At 37.9% G+C, this 23149-nt stretch overlaps 1 protein-coding gene across 17 annotated transcripts in view; it reads right to left on the bottom strand.

Moving 5' to 3' along the window:
* The window catches only part of RALGAPB (Ral GTPase activating protein non-catalytic subunit beta), a 109991-nt gene that overhangs the window by 4372 nt on the left and 82470 nt on the right, over positions 1–23149 (bottom strand). For 10 of the 17 annotated variants that reach the window (XR_012419364.1, XR_012419367.1, XR_012419368.1 and 7 more), the window contains 8 exons: positions 20657–20866; positions 16286–16444; positions 12076–12241; positions 9319–9441; positions 7584–7720; positions 4832–4940; positions 3984–4062; positions 247–395 (listed from right to left, as the gene is read on the bottom strand). Coding sequence is in view for 12 of the 17 variants with exons in the window: in XM_005568983.5 (XP_005569040.1) it covers positions 247–395; positions 3984–4062; positions 4832–4940; positions 7584–7720; positions 9319–9441; positions 12076–12241; positions 16286–16444; positions 20657–20866 (1132 nt within the window). In the remaining 5 variants the exon portion in view is untranslated. Of the gene's footprint in view, positions 1–246; positions 396–3983; positions 4063–4831; positions 4941–7583; positions 7721–9318; positions 9442–12075; positions 12242–16285; positions 16445–17916; positions 18049–20656; positions 20867–23149 lie in introns of those variants that run through there. The other 7 variants (XR_012419365.1, XM_065523132.2, XM_074005307.1 and 4 more) reach the window with 3 other exon arrangements.

Here is a 23149-nt window from a genome sequence, read left to right as displayed (position 1 = left end):
ATGACAAACAGCTGTCTTCAATATTTTAATACTAGAAGTTGGTGAGGTTTTGCTTACACTTACTAGATTAAGGACAGATTAAAAAAGAACAAAACATGCTCCGTTTTTAACAAGAGCCAGACCATTTCCTACATGTGGAAACTATTAAGTAATTATCACCATTTCCTTATATTGACTTCTTTTTGGTTTATAAAAATGATAAAGAGAAAGAAAATGTAACTCTTCAGCCACATATGAAGACCTTACCAAGAGCTCGCCTGCTGACAATCATCCCATCCACAAGAGGGATGACCATGTTAAATTTTCCAGTGGCTCCTTGAATTTTTATCCGGAATAATCCAGTGTTTAAAGGGTGGATGAAGATGACAGGAACTTCTTTTTCAAGAGTCGTAGATCTTAAGAAAAGAAAATTTTTATCTCAGACACCCAAGAGTTGAAGTCCCCCACATACAGCCTAAGATTACTAAAGGGACCTGTTGCTTGGCAGTGGTATGAGAAAAGCCAAGGGGTCAGTCTGCTCAGAATGTGCTTTCTGGGAATCTATGCTGCTGCCCCCTATAACACCTGGTCCTAAAGGTTCATTACTGGCTCAGGCTTTCTAAGCTAACAGAAAGGGGCTGAAAAAATATATATACCTGGAAAACCACTAGGGACACTGGGTGGAAGGAGAGGCCAGAGAACTCTATTGCATGGAGTTAAGAATCTAGCAACCACCTATGGGACTTTCACTTTAGTTCCTCTTCTTGTAGGGAACAAAAATGTGGCCAGCCAGAGTACAGGGAATTCCAGCATAGTCAAGGCTGGTAATCCCAGAGCAGAAGCAGGAACACAGCTTTGGCCCATTACAGGAATCCCTGATATAATTTTTTTTCAGGGTGGGGAAGGAGGTTGGGAGAGCCATTAATCCAAGCCAGCTGCAAGTGTCCTTCTCGGCTATGGTGATAAATGGCCACATTGTGGCAGGGCCAAAGCCCTCACAGCCTCTGGCCAGGCAGCAGATGCTAAAGTCGGCAACTGCCTCTATGGAGGGGTGAGTTACTCATTACATACCAGGGATCGGCCAACCCATCTAGTATGACATGTTATTTGTGATGCCACATGTTGAGGTCTTTTTGCAACCCAATGAGTTTTCTTTCTATATAGGTAAGGTGATTTTGGCCAAAGCAACACTGAATCAGTGTTTCAAGACATTAAAAAAAAAAAAAAAGAAAAAGAAAAATCAATCCTCGAGTAATTCTGTCCCCAAGATAAATTATAAACTTTGCTAATCTACCAATAAAATATACATTTTACTGTCAAATTGTATTACAACCTTTGACCTAAAAAGATGAAAACTTGAGAGGCCGAGGTAGGAGGATCGCTTGAGCCCAGGAGTTCGAGACCAGCCTGGGTAACATGGTGAGACCTTGTGCCCAATTTTTTTTTTTTTTAAATTAAAAAAAAAAGGTGAAAACAACAAAGACAGTATATGGTAAGTCTCTTCTAATTAGTTCTAGAAAAGTCTACTCATAACTATTCTATAGTCTCTTCTTTAGCAAGTTAGTGTCATAAAGAAAAAAGGACTGTTCCAGATTAAAAGAGATGGAAGGAATTAAAACCAGGTATACAGTCCTGGAGTGAATTCTTTACCAATTGTGAAGAATATTTTAGTAAAAATGAAGAAACTTGAATGTTGCCTATTAGATAATATTAAGAAAGTATTAGTAACTTTATTATTGTGATGTTATGTTTAGCTATCTGACTTTTCAGATGCATACTGATGTATTTGGAACATAAAGATACCTGTAATTTGTTTTAAAACACCAAAGCATAAAAAGCATGGAAGTTTTAAGAATGACTTGCCCTCTTTTAGAAATTTAAAATGATAATGCTAAAATAAATCATCTTTACTGACTTCATTTCAACAACAATCATCTAACAATATTAGAATAAATTCATCTTATATGCAATTTGAATCAGCTCACATAACTAAAAGGAACTTAAAAATATCAAGTTTGAGGGTATCTCTGTGATGAGAGAGATGCAGGGCCAATGCATTTGGGGTCAAAGGCCTGGATTCAGGAAACTTTCTCCTGCATTTACTGGATGTGTGATACTAAGGAATAACCTCTTTGAACCTATTTTATCCCACAAATAAAACAGGGAAAATAATTGTTAAACTCTTAGTTGTAAACCAAAAACAAGCAAGCAAACCTTGAAAACTACAAAGCCTACACAACTACATTGTTACCATTCTTAGAATCAGATTATTCTCTTTTTATCCTTCTTGTGAATGGGCAGGTAAAACAGAAATTTTAACCCAATTATAAAGTTAGTATTACATTTCGCTTAGAAACATTTTTCCATTAATTAGCTCATATGATTTAGGATATTTTAGCTGCTATTTGGCCACATTGTTTTGGCCAATTTAACTCCATTATTTCAATCTAATATTGCTACCCTATTATTACGGTCTTTATTAATATTAAATTGCCTCTACTTCTCCATTTTTCTTTTTGCTCTAGATAACTGTAAAATAGCAATTAATTTTACTATTAAAACTCTTGCTAAAGCACCCAACATCACTAATCATCAGGGAAATGCAAATCAAAATCATAATGAGATAGCACCTCACTCCAGGTAGGATGGTCATTTTCAAAAAAACCAAAAGAAAACAAGTGTTGGCGAGAATGTGGAGAAAAGGAAATCCCCTTGTATGCTGTTGGTGGAAACGTAAACTGGTGCAGCCACCATGGAAAACAGTATGGTTCCTCAACAAATTAAAAACAGAATGTTCATATGATCCAGCAATCCCACTTCAGGGTATATATCCAGAGGAACTGAAACCAGGATCTCAAAGAGATAGCAGCACTCCCATTTTCACTGCAGCATTATTCACAATAGCTAAGACATGGAGGCAACTTAAATATCCATCAATGGACGAATATATAAGGAAAATGTGGTGTACACATACAATGAAATATTATTCAGTCTTAAAATGGAAATCCTGCCATTTGTGACAGCATGGGTGAATCTAGAGTACATTATGCTAAGTATAAGGCAGGCACAAAAAGACAAATTCCACATGATATCACTTATATGACAAATCTAAAATAGTTAAACTCAGAGAAGCAGAGAGTAGAATGCTAGTTGTCAGGAACTGGAAGGAGGGAAAAAATGGGCAGGTATTGGCCAAAAGGTGGTACACAGTTTCAGTTATGAAGGATAAGTCCTAAAGATCAACAGTACAGTGGCTATAGCTAATAATACAGTATTGTATACTTAAAAATTTGCTAAGAGGGCAGATCTTATGTTAAGTGGTTTTTATCACAAAATAATAATAATAATGAATTAAGTGGGCAGGAGAAAACTTCTGGATATGGTAGAAGTGCTCAGGAACAGATTGTTGTGATGGTTTCATGGAGATATACTTATCTCCAAACTCATCAAGTTGTATACATTAAGTATGTATAGCTTTTAACATGTTAGTCATACCTCAATAAAGTGGCTTTTAAAAAGTCCATGCTGGCCGGGCGCGGTGGCTCAAGCCTGTAATCCCAGCACTTTGGGAGGCCGAGACGGGCGGATCACGAGGTCAGGAGATCGAAACCATCCTGGCTAACACGGTGAAACCCCGTCTCTATTAAGAAATACAAAAAACTAGCCAGGCGAGGTGGCGGGCGCCTGTAGTCCCAGCTACTCGGGAGGCTGAGGCCGGAGAATGGCGTGAACCCGGGAGGCGGAGCTTGCAGTGAGCTGCGATCCGGCCACTGCACTCCAGCCTGGGCGACAGAGCGAGACTCCGTCTCAAAAAAAAAAAAAAAAGTCCATGCTATAATAATTTGATAACCTTGTATGTTGTATACAAACTTCTTTGATCTTTTTTCCCTATTTTTATTTCTAATTGTCCACAACTCTTTTGTTTCATAATTCTTTATTTATTAAGCTGCAATCAATATATTAAAAAAAGACATGCTGTTGAAATTCAAGCAAATAGAGTGTACCTCAGTGAAGTGCTACTATTTGCAGTAGTTTCCACACCAGTACTGATCTCTGTCATCAGCTCTGAGAGGGGAAAGTTTTCTGGAAGAAAATAATAGCATTATAATTAATATCTCCCTCATTTTCCCAAACAGATAACAGGAAATCTTATTTTCTAATCTCTTCACATAAATGAGTGGCAAATATATGGATTGTGCTGTCCTGAAATATCATCTTAATTATTCTCTACAAATTAAAAAAATCATCTCTCATTTTTTTAGCTAATTTCATCTAAAGCAAAGAGTTTTTAGAAAATACATTCTGTGATCTTTGAGGGCTTTGTTGAAAAGTAACTATCACATTTTCCCAAAAACTCTGGGCTGGATGGGATTTTAGGCAAAGTATATAATTCTAATGCTCAATGTTGCTTACGTAAAAATCATGAGAAACTTACCCAGAGGGCAACTCTTAAGGACAAACTAAGCTTTATACTAAAACGAGACAGTAGAGCATGTGGGTGGAGAGAGGGTAAGCGAAGCGTTTCCCCTTCCCCTTTCCAAAGGTCCTGGGATGGCTGAGACCAACTGGCAACAAACCACTGACTGTGATGCCAACAGGAATAACTAAAAGCTTTGTATCTACTAGTCTCATCAAATCTTCACAACTATGAAAAAAGTAACAGGATTTAACAGAGGAGTAATCTAAGGCTTAAAGAAACTGAGTAGTGGAGCTGGGGTGCAAACCCAGGCTTGCTGAACTCCAGGACTAGCTCCTGGCCACACCCTGCTTATATGCCCATTCCCTGTAGACATTTAGCAAGTCATTGTCATATATTGTCATTTTATTTATGGACAAAGTCCTCATACAGTACCTATATCATCATAGCGTTCCACCCAGACTACAGAAACTCTTGTCTCAGGTCCAAGGGGAGGAACAGGGCGACCCTGAGGCAGCTTCCTCATTCTGGAACTGGGACTGAGCTATATGAAGAAGAAGACAGAGAGCGGGAAAAACAACAGCAACAAAAAACTGGCTTAATAAAACTACCCAGTCATTCATTTGTCAAGGTGCTCAGTGATATAAGTATCAGGTCATGGAAAATCACTTTAGGAAAACATGTATACATTTGCAACAAAGCACTTCTTTGGCTCCTGTTCATCAGTCTTAACCTAGGACAAGAAAATGAAGGCTTAAAATTGTCAAAGAAAAAACAAGGAAGGAATACTGAATAATAATAATTTGCATTAATAAAAACAAAATTTACACGCAGTATCTTAATGAGGGCTTAAAGGATTTGAGTCTATCTCTATTAGGGCCAGAAAGCAGTATGCTTCCCCATCACAGCAACATCACTACTTGTCTGGGGATCCTCATCTCTAAAATGTCCCATCAGCAAGTTATTCCCAGATCCCAGAACAAATGTCTCCTACTGCAATTTATGCTTAATTCCTTTTTCTCATCAGTAGAAAGAAAAACAAGTTGTCTGGGCCTTCATTATCATGCAGTGTGCTTCTGGCTTCCCGCCACCCTAATCAACTCTAAGTTTCACTGCAAGGTTAACAGGACTGTGTGGCTCCCCTTTAGCAAACTGGTACCCTGAGTTGCACTTCTTTTGAGGCATGCAGCAGAGCTAAGTTGTGCTAAAGCCCTAAACAAAGCTCATGTGTACAGAGCGGAGAATCTCATACTTGAGGTGAATTTTAAAATTAAAACTGCTTTATTAGCACAGAAATATACATGTCTTTACCAGATGACCAGAGTCCATGGCAAGTCCCCCGGATGCTTGTATCCACTCTGACATTCACAGAAAATGGCCAGACCAAGAGATTTCTCCCAAACTAGTGACAGATATCTGGCCATATTCACAGACTACTTTCTTAGCATCAAGGCCCCTAATTAGCTTTGACTCTGACTTCTTCCATGTCTGACGTCTAGCCCTAGATTTAAAGAGCTCCTGTGATTAGGTCAGGTCTACTTGGAAAATCTCCCTTTTGATTAACTCAAAGTAACGCAATTAAACCCACAAGATCCCTGTGCCAAATAATGTAACATAATCACGGTTATCCTATCATATTCACAGGTTCTACCCACATGCAAGGAGAGGACATTGTACGCAGGCAAATGTTGCTGGGGGTTATCTTAAAATTTTGCCCAACACCCTGACGTTTTCCCTGCAGTCTTGCTAAACTCACCTCAATAGTTCTAGTGAATTTAAAAAAAGATTCCTCAGGGTTTCCTACTTACATGACCATGTCATCTGCAAATACATACAGTTTTACTTCTTTGTTTCTAATCTCTATGTACTGTGTTTCCTTTTGTCTTATTTCTCTATGTAGGTCCCTCCTCTACCATGTTGAATGTAAGTGGTGAGAACAGGCATCCTTGCCTTGTCCTCCATCTCAGAGGAAAAGCATTCAAGAATAATGTATAATGCGTAAGTATAATGTTAGCTGTAGGTTTTTAGTAGATGCTCTGTATCAAGTTGAGAAAGTTCTATTCATAGTTGCTGAGAACTTTTCTCATAATGAGTACGGAATTTTTGTCAACTGTGTTTTCTCCATGTATTGAGATAACCATATGGTTTTGCTTTTTTGTTTGTTTGTTTTTTTAGCTTGTTAGTGTCTGCAAAGTATACTATAAGTGAGAAACAAAAACATGGTGCTTTATCTGGGTTCTAAGGAATAACTATGCTGGCATTCAGAAAATATAGGCAGCTCACCACTGAATTCTAGTTCTGTTCACAAATCTCAAACAAAAAAATTTTTTAAAGTATTAGATTTGGCTAAAATCTTGCATTGCCATGCAATACTGACTGCTCATCTCTAAATTGTATTCTGTAAAACCTTTAAAAAACTCCTGATTTTCAAATCAGTCTACTCCAGGGACTATTAGACCACCTGGCCTTTTTTTCCTAAATCAATTTTAAAGGTAAAAACCTCCCCATATTCTCTTTTAAGTATATACTTACATTAAAAGTAATTTTCACTGTGGAAGGAAGCCAACCTAAACTCTTGTACAATGGAGGAACACCTTTAAGTCAAGCTGACACTTCTGTCTTTGTTATGATTTGTTCTAAGTCAATCTTCCTACACTTCTGACCTGATCACAGATAAAGAAGTAATATTCGCTGATAAGGTAAAAAAAAAAAAAAAAAAAGATAAAAGCAAAAAGCTCCTCTTGTAGTAAGTGCTGTGTTCCTCACTCAGAATATTTATCCATACACTGAGTTATTCTCCACAATGTTCCTATATTTATATGGTCAGACTTGTTTAAGATGAACATTGCAAGATTAAAGATAAAAAACATGTAGTTACTGCAGTAACTTTAGTGGATATTTCAGAGACAAAATTAAAACCTTGGTTTAAAAAGGAACAGATGAGAGAATCAAGTATGGGATCAGAATAGTGAAATCAAGAGAATCCACAAAGGCTGTCTCAGAATAAACTATCTGTTGCAGGCTGAAAAAGAGAAAATCATGAGAATTTTATTTTAAAAAATTAAGTTACTAAGGAATCAGTACTCTGATATAATTACTCTCTGGGTTAAAAGCTTTTCAGGCAGGATTCTATAATTACCCTGATTTCACTACAAAATTTTGGAGACCTATCAACAAAGTAACTTACCCTCTGTGAGGAATTAAGATTGTCTGTATGATTGGGGAAAAGCTCAAGTGTCAGGGATGGCTGTTTCAGAATTCCTGGCATAAGATCCATATTTGAATCACTATCTTGGTCCGAGATGTTACTTTCCAATGAATCAGCTATGGGGTAAAGGAAAAAAAGCAACTATAATACATACCACTTATTTGGAGCAAGACTGTTAAAACTAATTATGCTCACCAGTCTAACTGAAATCACTTAAAGCATTGCTTCTAGAGCAAGGGCTGACGAACTTTTTCTGTAAAGGATCAAGTACTAAGTATTTTAGGCTTTGCTGGCTATACAGATCTCTCACATATTCCTCTTTGTATTTTATTTATAACCCTTTAAGAATGTAAAAACCATTCTTGGCGGCATTTGGCTTGTGCCACTGTGGTTTGCCAGCTCCTGCTCTAAAGGATAACCAAAATAAGACTAGAAAATATTTGACATTTCAGATGTAGAATATAATACATGCCATTATTACTCTCTGAATCATTTTGATTATATATTCGATCATGTAGCATTGTGCCAAATAGGCACTGGGACATCCAGAAGCTACAGAAGATCTAGTCTCTATGATTAAGAGTAATGTGGTTAGAGATAAGTTCACAAAAAGTTATCCTCCACCCTATCTAAAAAAATCCCCAAATATCAGAAATAGGAGGAAGCTGAGTAGGAGTGGGCACAGTTGGCATAGGAGATGTTTCACAACAGAAGACAAAGACCCAACTGTAGGAGCTTTAGTGTAAGGACAAGGCTCTAGTGCTGGGAGGACTTGTCTGGTACTAACAGGCTGGACCAGAGAAATTAGGCAGGTATGTCCCCAAAGAGGATGGACAGGTTCTGGCTTCTGGAATTAAAGTAGTAAACCAGAACCTTGACAGGAAGCCCAACAGCCGCTATAATTCAAACCTAAACCGTAGAAGGTCCAACCTTCCAGCGACACAGCTGGCCCCAGAGAGTAAGACAGGGAGGGGCCTAGAGTGGGAAATCAAGGGTCCAAGGACAGAAGTTAGGCAGCTACCAAGGTAGGGCACAACAAAAGTTGTTAGTCTGGAAATGAGACTGTGAAATCGTGATGTACAGTATCCCATCCTAAAAATGATCTCAAAGAAGAAGGTGAAGTTTTCTATCTACTGCCTGACCACCTACTCGGTCAGGCTTGAACAAACAGGCTTAACTTGCAAAAAGCAAAGGTTCTGGGCAAAATAAAACTGTGAGTTCAGACTAAGAAGTAATAATTACTCCCAATTCTTAAAAAGAAAAGTCTTGGACCACCATCTTTTCTAGGCTGCTTAAGTTTCTCTTGCTCAGAAGAATGGCCAGATGCTATCATGAGATCCTTCCCGTTGTAGGATTCTATGTGGTTCCATGCAAAGGCTCTCAAAAAGTAAGTGAGGGATCACTCGTAATTATAGAAAGAAATGAACTGGAAAATAAGCCTATGTACTGATTAATTAAATTAAAGAAAGCATATCAGTTGAAATGGGATTCCTTCACTATTTAAAGATTATCAGAGGGTCAGTCTGCTTGTCTTTAACTACTTTCCTTAAAAAGTTAAGAGAAGATACCTTGTGCTTCTGCATATTCTGTTATAATGCCTTAGAAGCTAAAGAATGCCTTAGATCACTTCAAAATCTCTTCCAAAGCAGTAATATCACACAACCCAGGAATATAAATATAGATCCTAAAACAGGACCATGCAAAATGGTCTTACTTAAGGACTCCACAGGAGAAGGAACCACAAAAGCAATTTCCGTAAGGGCATCAGCATAATACAGCACCTTCTTCTGTCCATTGAAAATGCTAGCTCCAATATCTTCAGAGGAAATCACTTCTTCTGGGAAAAAGAAACACCACATTACAGCTTCAAAAAGTAGAAAAAAACCAGTATCATCTTGCTACACGAAATGTTAACTGGTTAATAAAGTGATAAATAGAATATATGTTTCCAGCAAGAACCAATTAGTATGAAAGAATAAAATATAATGCTTATTAGATGTCTTTATTTTTAAATCATAAAATCTTAATTTCATAATTTCTCAAATGACTATATATCAGACCACTTCTGATTAGCAGGGCTTTTAATTCATGTGTATGAAGCAGATTAAGGGAGCAGTCCTTTGGATCCGGTGAATAAATAATCAAAAGGAAGACCATCCCAGTACCTCAGAAGGGAGTTGGGCCAGAGAGACAGGCAGGCAGGCAGAGAGAGAGACAGAGAGAGAGAGAGAGAGAGAGAGAGACAGACAGAAAGAGAGAGAGAAAGAAGAAGGAGGAGGAAAAGAAGAGGAGGAGGAGGAGGAGGAGGAGGGAGGAAGAGACAGAGAGAGAGAAGAGAGAGAGTACACATGTGCGTTATCTCTGGACTCTGGCTTTTAAGGCATTTCTATCCCTGGTCTCTCTCTATGGCTCCTCAAGTTGGCCTATGTTCCACCTTCCTCAATGGTCAGTGACATTGTATAAAAATGTACAGCCAGTTTTAGTAATAGCATCTGCTCTCAGCCAGGAAGACTGAATTAACAAAAGAAACACCCATGAGAGCTATATAGTTCTCAATTAAAATGAACTCAGTGTCCTACCAGCAGTACATAAAAGACCAACAATCTGACCAAAAATTGGACAGGGGAAATGAACAAGTACTTCTCAGGAAAGAAATAAAAATATGGTAAGATATGCTCAAGCATTATTAAAAATGAAAAATTTCTCACTTAAAAAACTGGAAGATACCTAATGCTGGTGAAGATTTGGCAAATAGGGAGCTTAGACAAGAGGTTAGCAAACTTTTTCTGTAAAGGACCAGACAGATAACATTTTCGGCTTTGTAGGCCATAGGATCTTTGCCACAACTACTCGATTCTGTCATTGTAGCATGAAAGCTGTCATAGACAATGTGTAATCTAGAGTGTGACCGAGTTCCAATAAAACTTTATTTTCAAAAACTGGGCTTTCGTTTTCTGACTCCTGGTGTGGGCTCCGGGCAGGGACTTTGTATCTGCTGTAGTAGATGCTGTGGTTACTATCCCAACAGCCACTCTATCCACCCCTATTCTGCAGCAGGCAAAATGTGCATGTGGGACTGACCTCTGATACTAGTTCTATCTTGTCTGTATCTCTCTACCAGAGTCATTCTTTCTTGCCACAAGGACAGGCTTGGGATAGTCTAATCACCATATAGTTCCGTATTCGGGGAGTAGGGGGTTCTGAGATCTGGCTAATCTCTCCTCTTCAGGCTGCTGTGGTATGTGAATGTAAAGCCTGGAATTGCCTTTCTGCACTATTAGAGAGGCCAGGCTGGTGACAAAGCCAAAATATGGAGAGCAACGCTAAAGGAAAATTGTAAAGAAATAAAACAGGAATGCTGATCAAATGACACCAAAGCTTAACCAACCTCTAGAATTTTCAGTTACATGGGCAATAAATTATCTTCAAAATCTAAGGCAGTTTGGGTCACGTTTTCTGATACTTGCAACCATTAAGTATCCAACTGATATATTTATCAAAATGAAAAATGTGCACTGGGCATAGGCATTATCCACTTTAGAGAGGTAATACTAACTTTCCAGTGACCTCAGGAGCCCAGGAACACAAAGCACTAGCCAGGTGGGGCAAAGGTCTTAAGTTTAAATTTATACTTGCTCTGGTACTTGTTATCCTGATTACAGTTCCTCAGAGGATCTGAGGGGATGGGCAAGAATCCTCAGAGATGGTCAGCTGTTTACTACAAAGCTTTTGGTATAATATCCCAAGAATCTAACCTTTAAGTATGACTCTTCTGATAGCCACAGTTGATAAAACACACTGGTTAACAGAAAACTACTTATCAGACAAAACATGCTTGTTAGGAAGCTGTATTGTTTGTATGGATGACCTATATTTATTATACCATTTGTATAGAAAATTGAATCTTATGCATATTATAAAAAAGGAACTTATCAGCATTGTAATAAGCCAGTCATTTTGTATTAATTAACTCTATCATTATGTGTATATATTTCATATACACTGAAAATGTCTAGAAGAATATATAAACTAGTATTAAGTTACCCTGTCAGGACTGGGATTAGGGGAAGGATACTTTTCCTCTATATACCTCTGTTTGTTTTTTAGAGTCAGGGAGTTGCTCTGTCACTCAGGCTGGAATGCAGTGGCATGATCACAGCTCCAAATCTTGGCCTCAAGTGATCCTCCCACCTCAGCCTCCTGAGCAGGCAGGACTACAAATACGTGGCCCTCAAGCCTAGAAAATTTTTTCATCTTTTGTAGAGACGGTGTCTTGCTATGTTGCCCAGGTTGGTCTTGAACTCCTAGCCTCAGTCGATCCTCCCACCTGGCTTCTCAAAGGCAGGCATGCACCACTGCACCCAGCCTGGTTTTGTATTTTTAATAAGACTATAAATCATAGTAAAGGGGGAAAAAAAACAAGACTAACAAAACAAGCAACAACTGACATTTGAAGCACTGTGAGTTTTACCTTGTTGAGATCCTTCACCATCATCACAACAATTAATAGACCAACTGGTAGAAACATGCCCAGTCCAACCAGGGTGTCTGCCCACATCTACTGACCAGCCAAGGGAAAGCAAAAATTCTAGGAAATGTGGCTGAACAGTTCTGGAAGACTCCACATTCTTCAAAATCTGAAATACATACCAATCATCAGCTATAATGAAGGAAGAAAAATAATGTATCAAAATAAATCTTCATAAAAATTGGTTAGCTTTGAAGCTTCTGACAAATCATGTCCAAGCTCAGAATACATTTGAGGATATATCACTATAGAGAAAATGCATTCTCCAGAGTTAGACAGATTTGGATTGGCTGAGCCTTGGGCAAGTTTCTTAACCCCACTGCCTCAGTTTCTTAATCCATAGAGTAGAGATAATAACAATGGTTATGAAATAATGCAAGAAAAGCTATGAGCTCTCTTCCTAGCAAAACAATTACTGAACCAGGCATGTTTACTAAAAGATACTATGTCCTTACCTTCATTAAGTTTACTGTCTGGTTAATGAGAAACATTACATAGGGATGCAACTATTTAACCATAAATCTTGACAAAGGCTATAAAACCTACTAAAATTCAATAAACATTAGGTGTAATTAATAAATGAGTATGAAAATATCCTTTTCTTAGGTCAAAGAAGAGAATTTCAGGAAAAATGAAGTGGCCACAAAGTTCTCTCCTCTTCACTAAGCACTAAATGTAAGGCGTGCGCTTTCTACTGGCCTCACAAAGCGTCCCTCACTCTAAAACAGTGCTTCTCATCTAGGGATGATTTTGCTTTTCAGCGGACATCCAACATTTGGAGACATTTTTGGTTGTCATAACTGGTGACGCACACTACAAACATCTAGTAGTAGAGGCCAAAGATGCTGCTAAATGTTCTAAAATACATAGGACAGCCCTCATAACAAAGAACTTATCTGGCCCAAGATGGTAATAGTGCTACTCTTGAAAAACTCATTTCTAAAGGAAGGAAAACAAGAAATTCCTTTGCAAATGAAAAACGAAAGGGGGAGGGTGGAGAGCAGAGTGTAACAAAATCACCTGGGAAATCGCGTAAAAATAAGGTTCTCTTCGCCTGCCCTAGACCTTCTACATTAAAATCAGCGAATGCAGAATCCTGGAATCACTATTTCTAAAAATTCCTCCAAATAACTATGATGCAGCCAGTCCACAGATCACTGATGTCATTCATACAATGCTAATCTATACCAAGATCATATAGAGGCCTGTGAAAGTCAAAATGTAAGAAGTTACATCCATTACATCTGACCCATTGCAAATCATTTCAAAGTCATTACCTCTTAAGCACAAAACCAGTCTATTTTTTTTTTTTCTTTTGAGACGTAGTCTTGCTCTGTCACCCAGGCTGGAGTGCAGTGGCGCAATCTCTGCTCACTGCAAGCTCCACCTCCTGGGTTCATGCCATTCTTCTGCCTCAGCTTCCCGAGTAGTTGGGACTACAGGTGCCTGCCACCACACTCGGCTAATTTTTTGTATTTTTAGTAAAAATGGGTTTTACTGTGTTAGCCAGGATGGTCTCGATCTCCTGACCTCATGATCCGCCCACCTCAGCCTCCCAAAGTGCTGGGATTACAGGTGTGAGTCACCGTGCCCGGCCTAAAACCAGTCTCTTTAGAAGTGAACCTATTTAGTTTACCCATATCCCTTCACATTGTTATGGGTGCCAAGAAACTGACTTAACAACCATTTCTAGTTTTTGCAATTCAAATTTTTATCTAGAAGTAAAACTTTTAAATAAAAAATTTTTGAAAATTTAGTCAAGAAGCAATAAGTGAATCCAATTCAACTTGCATGGATTCTGGCAGACAGAAATTAATCTTAATCTACCCTGTGGCTAGGGAAGACAGGTCTCAGACATTCCAAAGGAGGTCTCAGGAAATCTTCATTAATTCCTAGTTACCCTCAGCTTCTAAACAGCTAGGGAAACTGGACTGGGTTAGGAGGTGCCTCAAGGGTTTGTGTCTTCTTGTACAGGCAGGAGAAAGTGGCTTCATTATTCTCAAAGAATGCGCTGACTTCCTTCAAAACAGATCCCCACCTCCAGAATTAATCCAATTTTACTGAGGTTCTTCTAAAACACTTGAGTCCATCGGTCTCATCTCTGGCTACCACCAGCCCACTTTCTCTTAAGCTCCAAGTATATTAGACCCCATAATGAATTTTATGAAGATAAAATACTCTCTTTACCCTGAAGAATTTATACATTATTATTACTTTGTCAGTGACAATCTGCTTCTGCCTCCTTACCTACAGTTAATGCATACCTTAAATACCAGCTAGAGTATCTTTCCCTCCAGGCCACCTTAAAACCAGATTAGGTTTTCCCGCTACTGCTCCTAGAACGTGCTTTAATGACCCTATTAGCACCCTTTACAACAGTTGGTTGCTTATTTAATCATCTGTCTTCGCCTCTATGCAGTTTTAGGGGGCCAGAAATCTTACAGATTTTGTACACCTAACAACAGACACTTATTAACTTTATTGACTCAGTAACAAAAAAATAACTTTCTCATAAATCAGCATTCTTTTCTAGGAGCTCACAAATCATTTGAAACAGTGCTTCTAAACATTTGGAAACTTTGGTAAATTTCTTTAGGCATGCTAATTTGATTAGCTGATGGTCTTAAAATGACTACTACAGTAAAACTCCTGGATCATGCAGTCACAGTGCCCTACACATCTGAATACTACATTTTACAAGTCTTCCTTCAGTTTTTTCCTAGTTATAGTCAGTAACTTCCTGCCTATTCTATATTTCAATTATTCCTTTTCAAAAAACACTTCAAGTTTCCTGCCATTTTGCTCTCAGTTTTCCATTCTCACCTATCTTACGTTTTTCTTCATCCTTCTCCTAGTCTCTTTGTTACACGTATCCAGCTATGTTTTACTTAGTCCCTCTGTTTTGTTTTGTTTTTGAGACGGAGTCTCGCTCTGTCGCCCAGGCTGGAATGCAATGGTGCAATCTCGGCTCACTGCAACCTCCGCTTTCTGGGTTCAAGCAGTTCTCCTGCCTCAGCCTCCCAAGTAGCTGGGACTACAGGTGCCTGCCACCACACCAGCTAATTTTTGTATTTTTAGTAGAGACAGGGTTCTACCATGTTGGCCAGGCTTGTCTTGAACTCCTGACCTCAGGTGATCCACCCACCTCGGCCTCCCAAAGTGCTGGGATTACAGGCGTGAGCCACCACACCCGGCCAGTCCTTCTGTTTTTCTCCTTTATTTCAGCTGTTATTTCCCCCACTGCACACCACGCATTCCTCAACTGAAATGATTTGTTTCTGAAATTACTAGGAAGGTGAGCTGCTTCTCAAAAGGGAAACTGTTACTCGTTTCTATATCCTGGCATGCTGAGCCACAGGGAAGATGTTCAATAAATATTTGTTGCTGTTGTTTTATTCTTCTTGAGCCTTACTTTAACTTTTTATGACTACCCTTCTTTATTTCAGTTTATTTTGTCTTATGAATCTGAATTCCTGAGGGGGAAGAAAGATACCCTACAGCTCCTATTTAAATCACATTTCTTAAGGGTCAAAAGACTCAGGACTCCAAGTATCATAGTTTTGGTTAATTCTGTTTTCAAACTGGTTCATAGCAAGTCTTTAGGCATTGAGTATAAAACACTTCTTGCCATAGACAAGTACATACCACGTAAAATTTTGTATATGAAAATGAAACTTTTTAAGGAATGCGAGTCTCCCTCAAATTATCATGCCCAGAAAGGCACTGAAATGTGATAGCAGTCGCATCTCACTCCTGCTTGAGCTAACTAATAATTTTGAAGCTGCGTGCTATATGGACTCTAGACTGCATGTCACCACCAATAGTTCATAAACTAATCTAACAGTGCTGGACACCACAGCTCATATCCTACAGTTCAATAATTTATATCTACTCACTAATCAATGTTATTTCTGTAAACCAATGAGAATTCCTGAAAAACAACTTTTGTAATCATCTGTTCTCCTGGCTCATTCTTTTTATCTTTAAAAACTTGAGACTCTCCTTTGTTCCTGGGAGAACTTTCCAGCATTTCCCATTTCCTCAACTCTGGCCCAAATAAACTCTCCATATTAATTTTGCCTCAATTTTTTTTTCTAGATGTGTATTTATAGCACAAAAATATACCAAAAAAAAAAAAATTCATAACTCTTACCTCTTGGTTCGTTTTCTGACCTGGCTTCATATAGAAAATAAAAACTGTGTCAAAAGGACGACATGGCAAGAGATCCAGATACCCTATGTCATCAAAAAATCCAGGTATCGTGGAATCAAGTGCAATAAGGTGAGGAGGTAGACGACTATTTGCAGGTTCCTGCCACCAAAAGAAGAAAGCAGCAATTATTACCTATTCTCTTGCACTGTTATAATTATAAAAACAATACTTGCTCATGGTTTAATAAAAATTAAATTTAAAAATGTAGAATGGTAGGAATAAACACAACCATAATCCTAAAGAAATTATTTAACATACTTCCTTTTAGTTCTTTTATTTGCCTCTTTTTAAATTAAAGACAACTGAGATTATATTGTGTATATAATTTTGGATCCTGTTTTCTCTATAATATTGTGCTTTCTAGAACTTACCTTTAATGTACTTTTTTCCTCATTCATTAATGGTGAAATGTGAAATGGTACAGCTACTTTGGAAGACAGTTTGGCAGTTTCTTACAAAGCCAAACATACTCTTACCATGCGATGCAGCAACTGCACACCTTGGTATTTTCCCACACACATCCACACAAAAGCCTGCACACAAATGTTTATAGCAGCTTTATTCATAATAACCAAAATGTGGAAGCAACCAAGATGTCTTTCAACAGATGAAGGGATAAATCAACTGTGGTACATCCATACAATGGAGTATTATTCGGCAATAAAAAGAAATAAACCATCAAGTCAAAAAGACACATTAAATGCATACTGAATGAAGAAACGTTAAATGCATATTGATAAAAGTGAAAAAAGCCAGTGTGACAGGACTACGTACTGTATGATTCCAACTATATGACATTCTGAAAAAGGTAAAACTATAGAGAAACAGTACAAAGACCAGTGGCTGCTAGGTTTTGAGTGAGGAGTGAAGAGGGAGGAATGAATAAGTGGAGTACAGTGGATTTTTAGGGCAGTAAAACTATTTGTACAATTGTAATGGTGGACACATGTCATTATACACTTGTCAAACCCCAGAGACCTGTAGAGCACAAAGTGAACTCTATTGTAAATCACCAGCTTCGGTTAGTAATGCACCAATATAAGTTCATCAATCATAACAAATGCACCACATGAATGCAAGATGTTGATAACAGGGGAAACTGGGCTGTGGGGAAGGTATATGACAGCTCTCTACCCTTTCTGCTCAATTGTTCTGAAAACCTAAATCTTCTATAAAAAAATTAAGTCTACAAATTTTTCAGAAATGCATGTTTGTTTTGTTTTCCTCTTAATCCCCTATCTTCTTTGAGATTTTGATCTTGCCAAACAAGGTTCTGCTAACCACAGCATATCTTTCAGGAAAGCTCCCTCCAGAGAAAGCAAGAATGACTGTCTTTCACACTGGCAAGGATTGAGTCTAGCCTTCTAGTCATTTATATAACATTCCTAGCAAGGTCTAGGGCAATATTCTATAATCAAAGACATTAATATTTCTGTAGTCAAACAGAAGTGTATTCACACTAAGTGACATAAAACTACAAACAGCCTCATGTCAATTCAGGTCCAATTTTGTCACTAAATGAATTTACTACAAATATATAAAAAATTTTCCAGTTTTCAGTTTTTACTTTGAAATCATGGATAAGGAATTGTGGACCTGAAGCATGTTGTAATACACCTTGTAGACCAGAATGTCCTCATTCTTCTTTTTTTTTTTAAAAGTAAGGTATTTCCTCAGCTTGTTCTTCTGTATGATCTTCTAATCTAGGAACATAACATTTACATATTTTATATCTCTTAATAATTTTTAAAAGTTTCTTCCTCTAGGTCTTGTAAATACTTTGTTAGGGTAACTTTTGTCAATATCACGGCTGTAAATGGGGCATTTTTGCATTGTATTTTTAACTGAATATCACAGGCATAATTACTAATTTTTGTACTTTTGTGTACGGCAATCTTAATTCTCATTTATTTTAAACATTTTATTGATTGTCTTATGGTTGTCAAACTAGAAGACATATTACCTACAAACTGTCTTCTCATTTCGAATGATTTTTACCTCTTAGTTTAACATTTCATTGACTTTCCTCATTTTTATACTGTACTGTAGTTACATAAGAATTTATCATCGCAGGAAGGTTCTCATATCTTTATTTTGCAATTTCCTGCTAATCTATAATTATTTAAAACTAGAAAGTTTAAAAAACGTCATTGACTAAAAAATTCTCGTTGTTAAATAGTAGTCAAGGTAGATAATTTTTACCTCTGATTTTAACAAAAGATTCCTCTAGTTTGCTCCTGGGTTGTCATTTAGATAAATCTTTTAAAATAAGAACCTACACTAGTAGTGCTGGCTTAGTTTGTTATTTTTTTAAAAATCAGAATATGATTCTAGTAAATACTGACTTACTGTTTCACTGACTGAACTGCTAATGGGACCAAATTATTTTCTTAATAGCTTTATTAATATTTCCTGATAATTAATTGCTAAGTTCCTGGGATAAACCTTACTTGATCATGAAAGACCATTTACTTAACATGCTATTAATTCAGAACTAAGTCTGCTTAGCATTCCCTTTAATACTTTTGTAAATATATTCATAAGTAAAACTGGTTTGTAGTTTTGTATGTATGAGTTGTCAAGTTTTAGTTATTAGAAATATTCTAAGGTTCATAAAATAAACCAGGTAACTTTATTTTTCCTATGTTCTCATACAGATGAGAAAGCATGAGAATTATTTTCTTAAAAGCTTAAAAGTTTCAGCTAGAATAGATAACAGAAGTGGAAAACTATAATCTCAGAGACAAGGCTATTATGGCCTTTCTTGTGTCCCTGAAGTCTATAGGAAGCATTAATTTTCTTCTAGTATATTTTTATTTACTGCTTCTACTCTGTTCAATTTTCTCCACTAGGAATATCACTAATGATTTGTAAGTTGCATCTTTTTTCCTTCCCTTCCATATTTACCACTATATTTCTTATAATTTTCCTCTCTCTGCTCTTCTATTCTGCATTTTAAGTTTTTATGTTCATATTGCTGCATCAAACTCAATTTTCTACAAAAAAAAAAAATGCAAAAAACATTTTCCCTCTATATGCTGAAATACAAAACCAAATAGCAATGTCCCTATTACTTTCCTACAAAGCTAAATGGCCTATAACCAGGTAGTTCCTAGGGAGTAAGGGCAGGGGACAACTTATGCAATAAGCAACTTCTTGCTTGGCAATCTTCAGTTGTACTTTTCAAAACAAACAGGACTTAGAATAAATTCCAAGTCCACCTCCAGACAAGTTATTTCACATTTTTGAGCCTCTATGTCCACATCTATAAAACAGGAATAGCATCACTTGTCAATTTTTTTTTTCCAAGAGACAGGGTCTCACTCTATTAACGAGGTTGGAGTATAGTGGAGTGACCATAATTCACTGTAACCTTGAACTCTCAGGCTCAAGCAATCCTCTTGCCTCAGACTCCTGAGAAGCTAGTATTACAGGCGTGCCATCACACCCAGCTAATCTTTAAAAACAATTTTTTGGAGAGATGGGGGTCTCACTATGTTGTCCAGGCTGGTCTTGAACTCCTGGCCTCATATGATCCTCCTGCCTTGGGCTCCCAAAGTGCTGGGACTATAGGCATGAGCCACCGCACCTGGCTGTAAAATTGTTTTAAGGCTAATGGAATTAAGAAGAATGGCAATATTTACCTTATAGGCTGGCTTACTTTGTGCTAAGTACTATATATACCAAGTATCTTCCACGAGTGAACACATTTAATCTTCACATGATCAATGAGATGGATACTTTTATCACTCTCACTTTATAGATGATGAGGAACTAAGACAAGATAAGAAACTCACCAAAGACCACATAGCTGGCAAGCAGTGATTCCAGGACATAAAGCCAGACAGTTTGATCTTATAAACTGGACAATATAAGAAGTGCTTGACTTACAAATACTACAGTATTAACTTCATTCTTTTCTAAAAGTGGCATGAAAGAGCAAAGTTAATTGTAGCTTATATTTTTAGTAATAATGCTTAGTAGGGGAAGATTTTTAACATTCTTTTTCTAATTATCTATAGATTTCATTAACATGGGTACTGCGTTATCTAGGAAAATTCAGAGTTAGGTGTATTATCAAACTAGTCCCCTCAGACTCAGAACTCTGAATGCATTCATGGGGTGACCTGTCCTGGAGCACAAACTACAACCTACAGCAGCACAGAATTTCATTTATTTGTATGCAAGGTAAAATTTTAACCTGGTTTTTTTTTTTTTAATTTGCTTATATCCTTATAAAAATATTTTAGCTATTGTCAGCTGATTGTTAACTTGTGAATATATTTATTCATAAAAGTTCATGAAAATTACCTTCAATGCTTCTAAGGACAAAAATCCAAAGTGTGAGAGGAAAAGGCGGGCTGTTTGGAATTCCTGGGCAGGAGGCGGGGGCTTGCAATCCGTAACTGGGTCAGGAAAGCTTCTCTTTTGCAATTCCTCCTCACTCTGTTGCTCAAGGTGTATTTCATAAGCAATCTGCTGGGCCATGCCACTCCTTAATTTTTCATGTCTCTCTTCTAACTGAAATAAACCAAATATTTCATTTTTTGAAAATGTTTTGAAACTAATAAGGCCAATCTTAATTTTTTTTTTTTTTTTTTGAGACTGAGGTCTCTCTATGTTGACCAAGCTGGTCCTGAACTCCTGGGCTCAAGTGATCCTCCTGCCTTAGGTTCCCAAAGTGCTGGGATTACAGGCATGAGTCCCACTATACCTGGCTAAGTCAATCTTAATTTTAAAATGAAAATAAAGCTACAAGCAACAAAGAAAATGAAGATACTTTTCAACGATCAACACTGATTCAGTTCAATACAGAGTATGCCATTAAACAAACATGGGTCAAGGTTAAAACAAACACCAAAAAAACTTCCCTATACCTTCAACAATTGCTTCTTCATGTTCTCACTGTAAATGAAAACATTCAGTCTCTGGTTCCCTTCAAATAGGCAAGAAAGAGGATAGAGTTGTCACTCTCACCCCTCACTTCCAGATCACTGTCCATCTTTACCCTGACATGCTCCCTGTGTTTGGAATTCCTCATCCATATGGATGACATGACTGTACTCTTAGAAACTTCTCCCACCTTTTCTTCTGATCAATCCTTGTTTAAAATTCCATCCCCTGGTGAGTGACAATCCTTCTAACAACCTGGCTCAGGATTCTACAAGCTCCTCAACCTTCACAACTTTGGCCATCCATGAAAACAAACTTTAACCTGAGATGTGCCCTGCTTTCCAGGGCTGTAAGTCTGAAATTCCCTCTCCAATCATAAGCCCCTTGTGCAGCTCCTATCCCTTCACTTCCCTGAGCTCGTGCTCTACTTTTGCTGTGGGGCACTCAACCCCTCCCCCTGCTTTCCCACTCCATTAGCATCCTTCTGGCTTTATCTGCTTCCCAACTAAGCTGAAGCCCCCACATCTAACAGCTAAATACCTTCTCCTTAAGCACATTAAACGGTTGTGTTGAACCTTCTCCTTCCAAATTTCCACACCTGTCAATTTCCACACCAGTCAAATTCTTATGCTTCCAGATCCTAAGGACTTTTGAAGAAAGTCGGCAGAGTGAGTTAAATAACTTCACTGTAGATAATGCTACTTAACCTCAGCTGGACTGCCTGGCAATTTTTAAGAACTGTCTTGGATCCCCTATTACATTGCCAAGAACCAGGATTAAAATTTTCATAAACTTCTTCAATTTCCCTCCTTTCCTCTCTAAATGTCTCTGAACCTTCACCTACTCTCTCCTTCTGTCTTAGAAGTATCTGTTTTTTAGACTACACTCTTGACCCTACTGCATCTATTACTTGTAAGTCCCAATGCCCATCTTACAATGTTAGCCAGACCCCTCTCTCCTGGTTTCTTCCTTCAATCTATAAGCATGTTCATAATCCTCACATCCTTGAAAAAAATATTTAAAAATTAGCCTTTTCTGGCCAGGTGCGATGGCTCACGCCTATAATTCCCAGCATTTTGGGAGGCAAAGGCAGGTGGATCACCTGAGGTCAGGAGCTCGAGACCGGCTTGGCCAAATGGTGAAACCCCGTCTCTACTAAAAATACAAAAATTGGCTGGATGTGGTGGCGTGCACCTGTAATCACAGCTACTCAGGAGGCTGAGGCAAGACAATCACTTGAACCCGGGAGGCAGAGATTGCAGTGAGCTGAGAATGCACAACTGCACTCCAGTCTGGGCAACAAGAGCAAAACTCCATCTCAAAAAAAAAAAAAAAAAAAAAAAAAAAAAACAACAACAAAAACTAGCCTTTTCTTTCCTTAACGAGGCCATTTCCTTATATAATATTACCCATTCTGTACCCTTCCCTTTACTGTTAACAGTGTGGTTTCTATTCACTGCCTCTTCCTCAATACATTCACTCCCCAGCCCTTTGAACTCTCCCTCCTACTGTACACACCTGTTCTCAAAGGTCACCTAAATTTCATGCCAAAATCCAGGGAACTTTTTCTATTCTTTCTTCTCCCTGGTCTCTCCAGCACTGGCTAGTGTAGCTCTTCCTCCATTCCTGCTCTTCTGTTCTCTCATGTCCTGATACACTTCTGTCCCCGACTTCTTAAAATTCTTCTCCCTTGACCTAAGAGCCAGTTATCTTAATTAACTCTCTAAATTAATCTAAAGCCAAATACATTTTCCCCATCTTCTCAAACCTATCCTCTTCCTAATGTCTATATTTCTGTAAATGGCACTGATATTTGTCACTCAAGCTCAAAATCTAAAATTCTTTGGTTCTTTTCCTTCCCTCATCAATTCAAGACTGCTTGGACCTGCCTCCACAATACATTTTATATAT

This window comes from Macaca fascicularis, chromosome 10, assembly GCF_037993035.2.
Source record: "Macaca fascicularis isolate 582-1 chromosome 10, T2T-MFA8v1.1".
Taxonomy (NCBI): Eukaryota; Metazoa; Chordata; class Mammalia; order Primates; family Cercopithecidae; genus Macaca; species Macaca fascicularis.
This window is presented reverse-complemented; position numbering and strand designations above follow the sequence as displayed.